Source organism: Phyllopteryx taeniolatus, chromosome 8, assembly GCF_024500385.1.
Source record: "Phyllopteryx taeniolatus isolate TA_2022b chromosome 8, UOR_Ptae_1.2, whole genome shotgun sequence".
In the NCBI taxonomy this organism is placed as follows: Eukaryota; Metazoa; Chordata; class Actinopteri; order Syngnathiformes; family Syngnathidae; genus Phyllopteryx; species Phyllopteryx taeniolatus.
Genome location: NC_084509.1, coordinates 1,289,513 through 1,307,232, shown reverse-complemented (window position 1 = coordinate 1,307,232; position 17,720 = coordinate 1,289,513). Strand labels below are relative to the sequence as shown.

Genomic DNA, 17,720 nt, shown 5'->3' with positions numbered 1-17,720 from the left:
GTGGCTTATTATTGATATTGTCAGGTTTTCTCAAAAAAAAAAAAAAAAAAAGAGAAGCCAATTAACAGCATGGTCGCCATGGCCTCTGACAATCTGAACCATATTCTCTATAGACATATATATTTGTTTTTGTGTATATATATATATATATATATATATATATATATATATATATATATATATATTTACATCTATAATGTGTATATTTATAAAAAGTGATTTGATTTTAATTACAAGTAGTTGCAATTTTAGTTTGTACCCATTATTGCAATGAATTATCTAACATGTTTAAAAAAGACAATGTGAGTTTCGCTACACGTTATTTACAACAGTTTTATAAAGCAAGCTTTCTGATCAGATGTTTTCATAACGCTTTGAACTGCCTTTTTATTACCCGAGAGAAAAAGATGTGGACTACATGTTGACATGATTCAGATTAAACAAAGCTTTCATATTATAGATGACTGGTTTGCAACCTGGGCGACGACATTGGGACCTTCAGTTGTTTGCAAATGTGCAAAGATTGATTTGTCCTTTGAACTAGCATGACATTCTGACATATTGATAGATATGGCGCACTTTAGCATTCTATTGTTAGTCCATTCACAACCATCTCAACTTCTAACTGCTCAGTTTTACCACAGTGTTTACCGATTCGCGGTCTTCCTTGCACTTAGCTTTCTGGCTTTTTATCTGTGTCACAATTCAGGATCCTGCATTTGAAAGCCCCTCATGTTAAAATACGCATAATTGGAAGGCTCCTTCAAATGCAGACCAAATTCAGGCTTTTCCCTATTTTTGGAGGACACGTTGCTATTATCCTTTGTGACCACCCATACCTGAAGATTCTATTTTCAGGTGGCACAAACTTGAGGGGAAGAAGGAAAGGAATATTTTAAGTTTTACTTTAACATAATACTAGGTACTGGTCGGTCAAACCTTCTGTTAAATTACTTGACAGTTGTAATGGCAACATGTAGCCACTGTAGCCACTATTCAACAAGGGTCTCTATGCCTCTGAATACTTCACCTAGACGGCGGAAGAGGCTAGGTTCTCCAAAGACTGTAGACACTGAATTGGACACACATTATTTCATTGGCCGCTAAGCCACTGTACGGAAAATTGTCGCGTTTTGGTCATCACACTCTACTTTCCCGAAGCCACTAGCCCAAAAGGGCTTGCGACTGATTGGTCAGAACAAAAATTGGTTATAAATTGACAACGACATTTAAAGTTTGTGGATCACATTGATATTTGCTTTGGTCATTTGCAAACATCCATAAGGTCCCGCTCTTGAGTCTTATGAGCTAATTTCCGTGTTTTACTTTTTCTTCTCATCTCTGTACATACAACTGAACCCTCAACATTGTTTTGCAGCAAAAAAATTACTCATCACTTAATTCGGATTTCTAGGTCATTAAGCTATTGGTGAAAGACGACTGATATGTTACAAACCCATGTGTATTCTATGGCCCGCGTAGGCCACCCATACAGCAATGTGGAGGTTTTGTCTGTTCCATAGTGGCTGTCTGCCCTGCTGTCTGGGGCTAGAACTCATTCTGCATGAGATGTAAGAAAGCTTAGTCTTTCATTCTTAAATTTCAATGGCAAAGTCTGCTTGTCCAAAAAAGATCAGGCTTACAGTTTTGTGGTCTTCTAAGAAGAGGATACACCTGGCACTTTGCAGGCAAGATGACGATAGCCGTGACAATATGATCAACATAAATGTTTGTCATTGTAAGGCGTTGTTGAGGAGTGGTGTTGACTGTCCAGTGACGACACGATAGGAGGTTTTTCTTCATCATCTTGATGGTAGTTACAGCTCAGCGTTTTAGTATGTGTTGGCTTTTCTATCACTTTGTCTGGATGAATCCTCCAAAACAAAACAAAACAAAAAAGTTTTCCGCAGCCAACTATAGCAATGTTCAGTACACGCTTTCCTATTTCCACTATTTCACGTTCTCAAGTAAAACAAGTCAGAGGCAGCAGGAAAAGATGTCAAATGTATGGCATCTGAGGAAAGAAATCATGAATATGGATGTGATCCTTCAATGTCAGAGTCTGCATGTTGGTGTGTCACTAAGGCACAGCGGATCTTTTTTGGTTTTCAGGGCAGTCCGGAGGAGACCACTGCAAGGCCAGGGTGTCGGAGGGTGGCGTGGCCAGTGTGCACGGCTTTGGGGCAGTCCGGCGTTAGAACACGGCCGTTCTCCCCCACACTTCCTGTGATGGACAGACGGGCCTTGTTTCGCATGGCTTCAGAAAAAGACAGCTAAATTAGGAAGGACAGGAAAGAGGTTGGTCAAATCATGTGTGAAAAAATACCTTCTGTACATCAAAACCGTACCACAAGTGCACCCATTTCTTTAAACACACGCATGCATGCATTTGACATATTCATGCATGGGTCTTCACACATTTTACTTGGTACACACACAAGTATGCAAGTAAGTATAACGTTGTGAAGGTGCAGTCACATTAGGTTGCCTCGGCTCAGCTCTAACCGGGTTCGCTCGCCTTAGTTTGTGATAGTTGGTTTTAGAACGTCAGTGCAAAAACTATGCTCCAAGACACCATCATTATTTATAATAATTTGTGAGGACACTGAGGTAACAAAATGGAATTCTGTGGCGACACAAATGTAATAAAGCAGCCCAATCACGTTGACTGTGCTCATGAGCCACCAACAGAGGTTCATTTTCAGTTTACTTGCATAAAAAAAAACATTTATTAATCATTTTAAGAAGGTGGTTGATTGTTGGCATGATTTAATATATTTAATGCTCAACATTGACTGTGATTGAAGCTTTTCCAATAAATGTTGTCATAGAAAGCTTTATAGATGTTTGAAATCAAACATGTTGAATGATGTGTACCAATAATTGATTATGAATTTGTATTTGAAAAGTATTGAGCTGTCATTCAGCAATTTTGGGGGGAAAATGTATCAAATCAACGTTGGAATTCCTGGTGTGAATGCACCCCCAAACCATGGATTACACCGAAGGGCCATCACTGCGTCAAAATGCTGACGTAGTTAACCAAAGGCAAAAGGTAAAAGCAGGCAACAAATAGACCAACACAGAAGGAAAATTTGTATAGAAGACATCTGCATTTTATGGTGACCGTGCAGTTTTGGGTGAGGTGGGGGAGTTTGATAGGGGCGGCTTTAAGTGATTCCAAAACTGGGCAGGTGGTAATATAAAAGGGGATAATCTTTGGAAGCTGAGGATTTGAGAAAGACAAAGGAAAACAGGAAAGTGAAATTTGATTTCAAGGATTCCGATTTATAGAGAGGGAGTAAGTGACTATACTGCTCAGTGTGTGTGTGTGTGGGGGGGGGGGGGGGGGGGGGGGGTACACTTCACATGGACAGGCTACTCCATGATGTTTCTACACAAGTTGTGTGTTTAAAGGGTCTTGGTGTGTTTAATAGTCTTGGTTCTATGGTGCCTCGTTAACATGTGAAATATCAATTAAAAATCATCCACGTCCACATCATTCCTGAGCTCCAGACGTTTTTCTGCTGAGAGGCCTAAAATCAGGTCTCTCCAATTTCTTGAGCTTATCTACTTCACTAGCGAGGATCTCTGGTTACCTCTCCACCCCCAAGCCAGCACTGTAAACATAACAAAAATGTTCGACCTCACAAGTAGTGAGGGTTGGGCCTTCTACATGGAGGCAACCAATCAGAGGATAGGGAGCGGTCTTCGACAAATATGGACAAAGCAGATACAAAAGTGAGTTAAACGGAAGTAGCTGTCAGAGGGGCTTTTTCTGGACACTAGTATCTAGACAAAACCAATGTTTTTTTTTTTTAATGAAATGTTAGAAAAGTCCATGTTAGAGTGTCACTCTATGGAGGTCTCAATAGCCAAAATATGGGACCTCTACCACAGCCCAAATGAAGTAGCTTAATTTGTGCACTTAAATCAGCGTGTTTATTTTACTTCTTCAATCTTTCTTTAATTGTTTTTGTTTTAGATTTTTAAACCATTTTGAACGTCATTAAGTAGCTGTGCTGCATGAAGTGTATGTTGATCATCTATCCCCCTGCAGTGACACTGGGCAGTTTTAAAGTTGTCGGGGCTGGATTATGAAGTGAAAGCACAGTTTGTTCACCAACAACAGGGATGCACAGCTACACTTTCCATACATAAAATCAGTTTGTGTATGTGAGCAAATGTATGTTGTCATATTGTGCAACATTGCCATCATCATTGTTCTAATGTACCTTCAAATTTTAACATAGTGCGGTGATGCTCGTGGAGTGCTGAAAGTGAGAAAATAACTGATGAAAGCTGGTGTCTACACTGAAGATAATCAATTTGTAGCTGGAAGCCGTCATATTTTAATTGCGAAATCTGCGCGAAACAGTCAAGACTGTTTGAAAACCTTAAACATGTTGTGTAAAGAAACGATACATAGTCTCAAAGTCGAGACTATGCTGTATGGCGTTTGCATGGTCTCCTGGCGCTTGCGTGGATTTTCTCCCGTGTCCTCCCACGTTCCAGAAAAATGCACGTGAGGTTAATTAAAGACACCAAATTGTCTGTAGCTGTGAATGGGGGGGGGGGGGGGGGGGGTGTGGGGGTGATTTGCGTAATCTAATTATATACATATATTTCTTCACTGGTTGGTTGGGAGAAATCAGTTTTTACTGCCTCCAAGTGAGGTGGGTAGAGTCAATTTCAGCTTTAATATGGTTCCTTGCCCCAGTGTACCACAATGGTCTACAAGTGTTGTTTTTACATGTGGCTGGAGTTGTGCATCCCTGCTCCATTGTTTTTTTAATTATTAGCTAAGAGTATAATGCAGTTGTCATTAGCTATGAGCATCACCATCACTGTCATGTCATCATCATTTTCATCATTATTTTGCAGCCAAAGACTGTGGAACCAAATCTAGCAGACGGATAGCAAATGAAAATGACTTTAAATTTTAGGCCAATGATAAACAAATATCCCAAAAGAAATAAAATCAACATTGGTTCCACAATGCTTGACCGTATGTACTCATGACCACGTGAAGAACACGGTTCCGCAATGACAGCCTCTGGCATGAACATAAACAACAAACTACAGCACCACCATAATGACCACCACCACCATCATGACCCCACCTAGACGGCAGCCTCTAAATCCTACCCCTAGATCTTGACCCCCTCGGAGCCGTACACGTTGTACCCCTCCCTATAAGTGGCTAGATTCTGGGTGCTGGGGGAGGGGCTGGGGCAGTGGGGGGGACTAAGGTCCACCTTCATGCGCTTGGCTTCGGCCCGTGACTTGTAGCAGAACTCGACCAACGCCACAAGCATGGCGAGGCCCAGGCCACCCACGAGGATGTAGAAGACCCCGGCCACGTTTGACAGACTCAGGGCCTGAGACGACTTGTCCTGTGGAGAGCGGGAGGGGGAGTTGTGTTGGGGAAGGGGGTGAGTTCGAAGCCAATGGGGGATGTTGTCGATGGATATTAAGAGTGAAAGAAAGGTAAAAAAAACAAAAAAAAAACAGAAAAGAGTGAGAAAAAAATCAAGGTGAGATGGAGAGAGTTACAGAAAATAAAAGAGAAGAACAAGTAACGGGGACGAGGAGAAGAGAGACAAGAGGGTACAGGGGTTTAGACACATTCAATTGTGATCCATTTCCAGTCAATTAACAAGCCATAAACATCTCATGCATCTGGAATGATTCTGCATTTGTCATTTGCCTAATCAGCAACATTTCTAACTACATTCAGCATCTACAATTACAGTTCCAACTTTTACTGCTCAAACCAGTTCTACATACGTGTACATATCCGTTGTCATTGTGTCAGAGCAGCTAAATTAGCGCCCTTTTAAATGGATGACAGCCGGCCTTTACCTTAGCAATGAAGACATTTCACTGCACTTCCAAAATGTTCAAAGCACTTTGCATCGTTATGCTTTAGCTAATTGAAATGCGATCCTTGGTATGAACTTCTTGTTGTAATGATATGTTCATATTCTATCCTGTGGCTCAATATTTTTCCCCAAATTTCCACCAGAAAACAAACAGTTAGGGCTGGTGGTGATATTAAAGCAATTGTTAAAACCAAGGAATTCATATCGGTTGTTTACAATACACCATTTGTACAAAAAAAAAGAACAACTGTTGTTCGTTTGTACGACATGTTTTGGAGAGCAAATGGACAAACATTTGAAAATAGGGCTCTTGGGTATTCTTGACTGAATAGACATGGATTTGTATCACTTGTATCACAAAATGAACATTGGCACACAATTTAGTTTGTTTATACAAAAAATAACCTGTGTTAAGTGTTACCTTTTCAAATGTGACAATGAGACATGAATGTGACCATAGTCTAATGATATAGTAATCGATAGTGCTTGGTCAACATTAGATTTCTGATGCTAAGTGTAATGAGAATGAGTTTGCCACAGATTGCTACAGAAACTGAACAGAAAGCGATAATCTGTTTCGAGACATTTGACGCTTTTAGCTAAATGTACTTCATCATCATATACAATGATATTCGAAATTCCCCTGATGTAGAGCAGAATATATATATATATATATATATATATATATATATATATATATATATATATATATATATATATATTTTTTTTTGGGGGGGGGATAATAAAGCAAACAGAGGTGTTGCTAGGACAGTAGTTGCAGTAATCTGGAGCATGTTGAGGATGAAAGTTTCAGGCTAGCATTCTGGGCTGTAGCAGCGTGAGACTGACCTTACTTCCAGAGTCCTTGGGTCCACATTCTCCCTTGTCATACCACCATTTGTTTTTCAGTTTGTCTAAGACGCCCGCTTCGCTCAGTTTCAAAACGGCAAGGTTTACCGGGGTTCTTTGCGTGTAAAAATAACATAAATAACATCATAGGTCATGTTATTTTATGTTATTAAAGTCTTTTCACATATGCATTTCACAACTCAGTCACATTGTTAACAAGTACTTCATCAGGTGAGACCAAGTGACCTAGCATGGATCCCACTGAGTACATGTGTGTATGCTCATTGAGGAGGGGTTGGGGGGCGGGGGGTGGGGAGTGGAGCTACAGACATATGAGTGGGACCCACCTTTGTCACTTCACGTAATGCAACCATACTACCCCAGCTGGTACTTTAGGAAAACACATGCAAAGACTGTCGAGTCAGGAATATTGAGCCAACAGGCATAGGCAGCTCTGTGCTACGGCTGGGAGAGACTGGAACCTCTGACAGTGCGCACTTTTCCTTGCAAGTCTTTTTACTCCATGGTGGCATTCAGCAATAAGTTTCAAATCAGATAGGCATTGCCTTTGGCTTACCCAAATAATTTAACACTGCGCAACTGGGCTCAGTGAAATAATTGATAATTCAACATTTCTCACCATGACAAATATAAGAGTACCATTTCACTGTTGTACCTTTATACAGTAATGACATGATATTAATACTATAATTATTCTCCGAGTACTCCCCCTTCCATTTTAAAGTATTCACACCAAAACAAAGCTTGGAGTGCATTTTGCTGTTGCGACTTTGTATTATTGTAACGCCACGTTTCACTATAATTGTGAACCACAATTCAGTTTTTTATTAGTATTTTCTCATTTCTCTGGCTATAATTTGATCTGATTGGGATCTGTCTGGGAGAATAATATATTATAGCTCCTTTTTAGGTGGCATATAAGGCACGAAAATGCAATATTTCAGCAAAATTCAAAAGTGGTCAGGGAATATTCTTGTCACGAAATGTATTTAAAATAGTATTTTGAAATACTAAACACAAACCAATTGGATATTTTATCCTTTAATTTCACTGTGCTGCTTTTAATTATTCCTCCAATGAGTGGAAAATCAACTTCAGAGCGAAACAATTTTGCAGATATCATCTATGATATGCTTCAAGGTTCATTTTAACTGCAGCAGCAGATATGTCAATTTAGCCTATCCGTTAAAAAATCTCTGTTACTTCCACTTCCTTCTCATTTGTTGTCTGGAGCACTCCCCAGAGCACCACTAGGGGGCGAACATTCCTGCCTTGACAGTATTTGTACAGTTCTATTCAGCACAGAACCTCCTCATCACCTTGCTTTTTACTTTTAGAAAGAAGTTTCAAATATGTGTTGGTACAGTCATCTGATAAACTGTATTTGTAGAGAAATGTCTATCTTTTGATAAGCTCGAGTGTTGTATCTGTGTCAAAGAACTGAACCTTTACATATAGAGAAAGGTGTACACCGTAGACAACAGCTGCAACCTTGAGTCTACATCCGAAGCAGAAGGTGTCTCAGGAGGTTTTGGTGCATCACTTTTGCCCTTTGCCTACACACTTCACCAGGGCAGATGCTTGCATTACTCTCCCAGGATGGGGGCCATCGCAGGCTCCCCAGCCGGTGATTGGCCCCCGTTCCCTCAGGGTGGGAGGGGGCAGACAGAGAGGGCTAACCTTGGAATCCCCTCCCCCGCTGCCACATTCTCCTTTGTCATACCACCACTTGTTTTTCAATTTGTCCAACAGGCCCTGCTCGTTGAGCTTTAGCACGGCCAGGTTGACCGCATTTCTTAAAGTAAAAAAAGGAGGAGGGGGTGGGGGGGACATAAGATAATTTGGTCAGAGCAAAGGATGGAAGGAAAGACAGACAAGCTGGATGGGCACCAGTGCCAGGGAGAAAAAGGTGAGGGACACTGGAGCAAAGGGAGGACAACTAAGAGGGGTTGGAAAGAAAATGGGAAGCACCTCAGAAAAAACTCTCTTAATCTCTTTTACTCTCTCCCAACAAATATATTTTTATGCAAATGCTATCTGGGTGAACTGTATCTGTGCAAGCGGTGTCACACAGAGATCCAGATTGCTGCTGTACAGTGTTAACCAGGGCTGGAGCCTGCTGATGAAGCTTTTGTCCCCTCCTGCTGCTTCACTACCTGTGTGCGTGTGTGCGCCTGCGTGTGTGTGTATATCCACTTTCCTACAAGCCTCCTGCTCACACCCCTGAAGGGATTGTGACCTCTAAACAAAATTCAGGGACACTGGGCTGTATTTTGGATTTGAATAGTGTCTCAAAGGGGAACTTTTTGTTATTATCTCTTAGCGCTTGACATAGTAGTGTCTAAAGGAATTTGCTTGCGTGTTAAGTGTCCAGTCGGAGCATAGGTGAGTAACCAAAACAATAATGACGGATCATAGCGCTGTTGTAAAGTTTCTGCTGATAACGTTTGTCCAGTAAAGTGTACATTTAACAACATGACTTGTCTGATGATCAAATTGACTAACAGCCTATTGACCGATACATTGAAGCAGTTTTTTTCTTTTTTTCGTGGCCATATACACCCATATTACTAGTACTACAAAAGTAATGTTTTGTACTTTTTTCGTGGCCTCAAATGTCCAGTACAGTACAAAGTTATTGTAAATAAATAAATTTTTAAAAAGCTTGGAAATGTTTGCAAAGTTTCAAAATGTATCCAAACTTACCACTGGTGTGCTTTATAAAGACATTGTTGACGTACCCCTCATAGGCGAGGCGCTTTCATGAGCCGCGAAGAATAAGTGTTTCCTAGTTCCAAATCTGTTGCCATAGATGAACGGCTTGACAAAAAAAAAAAAAACTGTTACTGTACCAAAAATAGCATGTTCCAGACTTGTGTGTTGAATTCCTCTTTGCGTAAACACTGCAGCCAGCCATGTGAGCTCTCTCTGCGGCGCAGAGCACTGTACTAGATATGCTACTATATAGATAAGCTCCTGCCATCATGGCAGCTATGTGGAAATGTTGCCACATTCAACTTGGCCACCACATAGGCACGTCTGTTAGTTGGATCTAGTCATATTGGATATCTATGACCCGGAACACGTGTCTCCCCGTCTCTGCCTGTATTGCGTCACAGCGCCAGTACTCAACAGTGGCCAATTCTGGAATTAACGGACTTTGTCAACGGCGGTTTAAGTGACAAATGGAAACTATTATTGGACACACTGTTTGGTCCCGACAGCCTGTTTTATCTGCTATCTGTTATATCGGGGTCCGTTTTATCGGGGTTCCAGTGTATGTCAAATTCTCAACCTGTTTATGTCTGCAAAGGTTGTTGCGCATGCACATTGTCATTGCCCCTTATTGGTCTGGCATGCAAACAGTATATTTTCACTAATTTTTTTGCCGGTGAACAAGAATAATTTTGACAGCATTATTATATGTATGAAAAACTTTTAAAAAGATTGAAATGTTTTTGGTTTTAATTGGTCGATCATATAAATATTCCCTTAAGGCCGTGTTACCATCATGCTGGTTGTGTCGTATTTTTGCTTCCTCTCAGCACTCGACCATATATTTGCAATTCTCATCTGATTTGGGAGCCCCGTGAAAAAGCCCCATTAGCTCAATGGTGCAAATTAATAATACTACTTTCTTGGGCCTGTCAGTCACAGGCCCTTAAAATCCTCATTGTTTTTTTTTTTTTTTTTTTTTAATCCGTTTATTTGAAAGGGGACAATGCAATTTCATAAAACACATGAAATACACATGGTTAAAAAAAGCCAGAATTAGCCAGAAGGCTAGTTTTCATCTGTAGTTTTCTCTGTGGTGGGGCATGAGGGTACTAGGTCCGCCTCACAGTCAAAGGTTCTGAGTTCACACCTCATCTCGAGCCTTTCTGTGTGGAGTTAGTATATGTAAATGTATTTCTATTATTTCTCATTAATTATTGTGTCGTTTGTGTTCATTTGGAGGGGAAAACTGCACAAGTAAAGAGAGTTCAGAGATATTGATCAAGACAGTCTTCTCTGGGGTGGTCTAATCTACAAGCTACAATTAGATGATTAGAGAAATGAAAAACAGTTTATAAGCAGTCACATATCATTATTTAAAACTAGACTTCAAAATGCAGTGATTATAATCATTGGATGACATTCTTCCTCACCAACATGACAGACAGACACTATGAGGAGAGGCAGCCTCACATTCACGCTCCCAGAGATGTTTTCACCTGCTAGTTCATGTTTGGGTTGATTGAGAAAAGTAAGAGACAATTTATGATAATCCTGGGAGAGAAGACCACACGCTCACTGTCTGTCACCTCATAAAAAAATATATTATTATAAGCAAAGGGCGACAAATCCTAGCTGCTGGTATTTGAGGGACTCCTTTGCACCACTCATGGGGAAAGTTATAGGACAGGCATGTTGCTTTGCTTTATGTACCAGTTGCCCAAAAAAAACAAAAAAACAGAGAGAAATAGAATTTTCTGACTCCTTCCCCCCCCTCAGCAGACACATATCACATTGGGAAAGCACTGCAAAAATATGTGCCAAATAAACTAATGTCTCCTGAAGGAAAAACAACTACACGTTTGTGGCTTGAATTCCCTAAGTCAATCTCTGCAGAACGTTATCCACACTTCCAGGAAACAAGGGTTAAACAAGGGTTTGATCAAGTTTAAGTCCCCCATTAGCAAGGCCCCTCTGGTCAGTTCCTTTTATTGCTGTTTCCTATAATTTCCCCTTTTGGGTGTAGATGCAGTGGCTGAAGCCTGAGGTTTTTGCCCCTCCTCACAGTTCATTCACCTGTGTACTTCATCATCATAATCATCATCACCACTATAATGCCTTAGCATGGAAGTTACACAGACACAAGACAGCAGACACATGGACAGTGTTACCTGCAAGGTGGCCCTGTGAAAAAACAAGTGTAATGGAGGAGCAACATAAAATGACACAGGACTTAACAATGGCAAAAATAGAAGTGACAAAGAGAAACACACAATGAGACAAACTAAGAAATTAGGACTCAAGGTGATCAAGAGGAGATATGATGATGTCTACACATTTAAACCTCATTCTTGTTGCTGGTGGGTGAAAACCTTTTTTTTTTTGGGTGGAAAAAGGGGCATTTTTTAAAATTTGGCGCATCGACTGATGAGGGTGTTCCCTGGCATCAGTGTGGGGGGAAAAAAATCAATTATTCATTAATTCTTGTTTGAGAAGTTTTCACCGGACAGCAATGACAGCAATATTTGTATAAAAGGCACAGCAGGGTAGGTGGAATATCGCAGCAATAGCACAGTATCACTGTTGTTACTGTTTCCTATTGTTACACTACTCCACCTACCTTAACTGTGAGCCTTTGGGTGTAGCAATTCCATATCCTTTGGAGTCCAGGTTCCCCCCGACTTTCATGGTGTCACAAGGCTTGCGCTGCTCCGTGTACTCGTTCATGGTGGACTCCAGGAGGAAGGCGTACTTCCCCTTGGACTTGCGCACCCTCGCCACGCCTTCCGCAGTGGTTTTGGTGAAGACGGTCGGCTCGGCCGACTTCATATATGACCACATCTTCTCATATACAGCTATTTTGGACCTCTGGGTAGAAGAGCGGCGGGAAAACATAGCAAAAATGAATCCATGTAGACGACAATTGATCATTTTATTATAAAGCGAGTTTTGTTCTCTTGCCTGATGTTTTTGGAAAGGAACAATTTGATTTCATAACAGAAGATTGAAAGATACAATTTTAAACACAATAGTGCTTCATCTAAGGAGCCTTTCTTTCTAGAACATTCTTGAACTTGTCAGTAAATGTATTCAAACTTAGTGATACATTGGACTCATAGACATGCATCACGATTATTGCTGGTCATAGCTGCCAACATAAAAGAAAAAAAGCACTGGCCTGTTTGTTTTTTTTTGGCAAGATTAAAGCATGATTAATTCCATTTGAACTTAAGCATTAGGAAGTACAATCACTGAGAGGTGTTTTTAATCATTTAGTTACCCTTTAGCTTCATGAGAGGGTCTATCTAATAAAAACATCTCAGCAAGATCCGGTACATTTCTACTTTTACTTTTTTTTAAGAAACAGAACTGAACATTATTATTTTCATAAAGGCCACATTTTTGCGGTAACTTTTCTGTTGGCTCATATTTGCATGTTTACCTAATGTGTGTCCAAGGGCATGTACAGGTATATGTTGCGTGTGTTCATTCATGTGTTACCACAGTTGTGCTCACATCCTCCATCATGGAGCTCCAATACACTGATCACAACACATTAGTTGATTACACTGAACTTCATGGATGCTTTTGTCAGAGCTTCCCGACTCCTGGGACTTGACATCAACATAAAAAAAACATAGATCTCTCACAACCAGCTCCTAACACACCCCTCCAGTCCTTCACGAGCTACGTGGACAACAACCCACAAGAATATGTGGATCTTTTTGCCTACTCTGGCAGTCTTCTCTTCACAAGTGCTGTCATTGATGCAGAAATCACATAGCATGTTTGATTCCAGTGCACCTTTTACGAGGTTCAGGAAGCATTTTTGAGAATCATGACATCCAAATCAAGACCAAACCTATGGGATATCAAGGGGTAGTTCTGCCCATTCGGCTGTATGGGGCTGAGAGCTGGAACACTTATATCAGACACCTAAAAAGCCTTGGAGCAGTAGCACTCGCAATGATTTTGCAAGATCCTACAGATAAAATGGGAAGATAGGTGCACCAACATCAGTCTTTTGAAGGAAACCAACATTGGCAGCATGACCACAACAGTCAATCGACACCGGCTACGATGGACAGGCCCAATAACCGCCTTCAAAATCACGTACATATGTTGCCATTGCAACAGAGACTGCATCAAGGATCGGCCTTTTCAGTTACCATGAGACCCACAGATGACCAGACCCACCAACAGGAGGACAGTCATTCTTGCTTCGAGTGATCACCAGTGATGATGACCACAATTGTGTGTACAGACCACCTGCATACTCATGGATACAGCAAGCACGGGAGTCATGTTGCACAAGTCACTTATCTTCCCCTGATAGTGTTATTCTCGACGAGACTCCTCTGGTGACCCTGCATTCAATGAAGTGTGTGTTTGTCTGCAGCTTGTGCATGACGGTCACCTATCCCATAATAATGTCCCTCACATCCAAGAGCACCAGCAGACCGCTCGCTCCTCTCACCTTCCTTTCTCTCATTTTCATTTTTGTCTGCCCTCCAAAGTCCATCATAGACTCAACCTTCACGCTAACAACTCTTTAACACCCACACGTCTTCTGCCATCCTCATCTTCAAGCTGAGTCAATACGTTTTTATTATATCAAACAGCTTTTTTCCAAGGTACAGTATATACAGTGTATATATATTTCCAGTATGTTTATTATGTCAAAATGATTAAAGAGTATCCAAAAGTAGCCACAAATTTGATACAGTGTTCTAATTGGATCTTATTACAGATGTACAAGTGATTATAATGTTTTGGCCTGTCTGTGTGTATGTGAGGATGATGCGGCAATGATGACCGTGCAAATATACTGCAGCTTGGAGGGGGAAGATGTGCGACAATATGATGCGACTCTTTCCAGATTCTTGAACAATGAGTGAGGCGGTGAAGGAGGAAATGGAAATGGATGCTGGAATTCACCTTCACTTTGAAAAACACATTTAATTATCCACCGACACACAAATGTGCTCAGAGGAGGGGATCGGGCTCACGCACATACACTCACATGCATCCATAGGTCTATGAATATGCTTATGGGTGCTCATTCATACTCACACATGTAGTCACACAAACCGACACAGATAATTAATGGTGGTGGTGAATCCCCCTCAGCTGTGTGGGAGTAAATTGCTTTTTCACCCTCCACAGATTTCAGCCTGCTCGTTATGTTGATGATGCCAGAGCTGTTCACACAAGCACAAACTGTCTGCCACCCAACACCCGCACTACAGCTCATATCTTTCAAATCTGTTATTTGGTGTATGAACACACACAATGAGCACAAGACTCTTTGGAATACTCCTGCAGAGCATGACTACATGTGACAGAGCACATTTAGTGTTTCCCCTCGAGACTCTACAATTGTTAGCCTTACCAGTAAGCGGTGAATGAGTGAAACTAATCTTGCGCTTTTCTCAGCCACTTCATGCCTCTATAGAGAGTATACTCTCGACCATGACTTGTCCCCTCTCATCAATACTCCACTTAGTAAACTTCTTAGTGTTCTTGATCACATTTGTATGACGGAGCCTTTCGCAACTTCATGTTAAAAGTTGTCTCAGCTGTCTCACCACATTGATATTTCCTGTTCCCTTTCTCATGTCTACAGGTTAGGTGGCCATTTACACTAACTAAAAATGGATAAAATGTGGTTGTTTTGGTCACTCGTTTATCTGACGAGGTTTTTAGAGAGAAGTGTTTTTGAAATAGGATCTCAAACTGGAAGTCTTTGAAATGAGGACGTGCGCCGGATCCTCAAGATATAGAGCTTGGCATTTAGTTTTCAGGTTGAATCATGCTGCTGTAATTGTTGGAGAAATCAGTCATCATAGTTTCTTCTTGTTCCTTCCTCCTGGGTGCGCCAGATTGAGAAAATAAAAGGCTTTTCATTTTCCCGGGAGTGCTCATGGTACTTTCTTGCAGTTCCCTCCGCAATTTGAGGCATACATGGTTTTATAGATAAGACCAGTAGTAAATCAGGTCACAGTAGTTTGTCGATCCCCAGAAAGAAGCAAACGGTTCCATTAACACTTGAGCAACCATTTAAATACTGTCACTCTAACCTAGGAACACTAATGTCATTTCTACAAAGATGTATTTTTTTTCCACGGGAAGTTCTGGAAAAGGCCATACATTTTTTATTCGCCACCCACCTGAAGTGGAATAAATCAGTTTACACACTCATTTGTCGTCGTCCTGCCGACAGTTGAAGCTGAATTCTTCTGCTTAACTTTGTGTATGACACTGCGAAGTCTGAAACCTGCTTTCTTTACCATGGCTACTGCTGCTGCTTTCTCCAATAATGCTGTTGAATAGTGTGTTTTCAATCAAGTCTTGCTTCACGTCATCACGTAGCCTAGTTTTCCATTTCTTAAGGCCTCTTTGCCCGCATTGCATCACGTGACCGACGCATAGGGCCGCGGTACTTGAGGAGCACATGGCACAAATTGCCACCGCCGCGGAGGTTATCTCCCGTGATTGGTCTGTTTTAGGGACACTGGCTGTGATGACGTGCTCAGCGTTCCCCTTGGTTGCATCACCTAAGCCGCCGCCTTCTTGATCGATTTTGCAATGTAGTTAAACGCATCATCTGGTCATTTTGGTCCATTTGTTCAAGCAACCACTGTTCCACGGTCGCCATTGTTGTTGCTTTGTTCGTTGTAAAAACAGAATTGGGCATAAAATGCAGAGAAAACTCCACCCTGTGGTGTCCTTGCCAATACCAGCCGTGGCAACACCCCCGACTTGGAGGAGAACTGCAGCACATTTTCAAAACAGCGCGCGTGGATTGCGCTAGATTATAAAGGCAAAGAGCGCGCAGGATAGCTGCAGTGACGTACGTCAGCGCGGTCGCTGCCCGCGCGAGTATAAAGAAGCCTTTATACTTTTGTTTGGAGTACTGTAGTATGTAGTTAGCCAGGCTGCCATTTGTGGACTGGTCTAAATATCATGGTAAGAAAACAAAGACTCAATTTGATAGATTATGGCAGAGAGAAGAATTGATGCCACAGTGTTGCTTATTTGTTGATGAATACGTTGGACACAAGATAACCCATTTGTTGTCTCTAAAATAGCATATCAAATTGGGTGTTGTAATGCAAATGATCAAGGGCATTAAGGCCGTACCCTGAAGAACTCCTTGGTAGAACCTGAATCCAGTGTCCCATAGGCTATCTCTGTCTGTTTGGCCAAGTCTTCTGCACTCTCAATGGGGGAAACCATCCTCTCCACAGTCAGGAAGGCAGCGAGGTTGGCTGTGTAAGATGAGATGATGATCAGGGTAAAGAACCACCACACACCTCCCACAATACGTCCAGACAGAGACCTGGAGAGAAGACAGATGGAGGCGGAGGAGGGAGCGAAAGAAAAGGAGCGTGGCGCAAAGGAAATGAGTGGGAAGGGTGAGGAAGAAGAGGACGGGAGCAAGAGAAGGAAGAGATCAAGAACGGGATTTGAGATGGATGTTTGCAGGCAGATGGACCACAGAAGTGTATAGGTTAAGGGGATAAAAAAAATACATGAAAACAAGAGCGATGGGGATAAGCAGAGGAAAATAACAGACAGGCTTACTTATTATTTTATTTTTTAAAAACATTTTCACCAATATTGCATACATGACTGATGGCACACCAATATTACCAAGTAAACCTCCAGAACCAGTTCCGTATGCACAATAACAAAGACTGATTGTAATCTCAGCTCCCTTCTAACCCACACACCCCCTCTTTTCTCTTCCTCTGTTTACTCTCTATCTCGAACTGAGAGCAAGCACATCAACGTAAGTGGCAATTCTCTGTTTGCATGAAATTGTTTTTACGGCGTAAGTGGAGAGAAGGAGACGTGAACACTGAACAAACAAAAGTTCTTTTAATTTAAAGGCCTTGGAATTGTGCGCATAAAACCTCTCTGTAAAACATGCACCCTTTACAAGCAGTCTTTTCTCTGTGCATTTGTCTCCATGGAAGGACAAAACAAGGAAACAGGCACCAAAATGATTCAATTAATGTCATCATTTATTTGAAAGTTTAGCCTCTTTTAAAGTTTCCTCCCAAAAACTTTGAGAGGTTCAAGTTCAAATTGAATCCGTTGGGTAAATTTGTTGTTTCTATTTCACCCACGTATTTAGTAAGTATGGTAATATCTGTTTGAAAATATATATTTTTTTTAATGGTGGGAGAAATATAGGTATATAAATAGCAGAGTTTCCAACCCCTATCATCACCGCTCAGAACA

The 17,720-nt window shown here is 41.2% G+C and overlaps 1 protein-coding gene across 9 annotated transcripts in view; it reads right to left on the bottom strand.

Annotated features, from left to right (window-relative positions):
* Window positions 1-361: 361 nt before the first annotated feature.
* Window positions 362-17,720, bottom strand: part of gria4a (glutamate receptor, ionotropic, AMPA 4a) — a 130,932-nt gene continuing 113,573 nt past the window's right edge. For 2 of the 9 annotated variants that reach the window (XM_061782124.1, XM_061782131.1), the window contains 5 exons: window positions 16,614-16,812; window positions 12,091-12,338; window positions 8,436-8,550; window positions 5,259-5,396; window positions 362-2,273 (listed from right to left, as the gene is read on the bottom strand). In XM_061782124.1, coding sequence (XP_061638108.1) covers window positions 2,109-2,273; window positions 5,259-5,396; window positions 8,436-8,550; window positions 12,091-12,338; window positions 16,614-16,812 — 865 coding nt within the window. In that variant the 3' untranslated portion in view covers window positions 362-2,108. Of the gene's footprint in view, window positions 2,274-5,123; window positions 5,397-6,734; window positions 8,551-12,090; window positions 12,339-16,613; window positions 16,813-17,720 lie in introns of those variants that run through there. The other 7 variants (XM_061782125.1, XM_061782128.1, XM_061782126.1 and 4 more) reach the window with 7 other exon arrangements.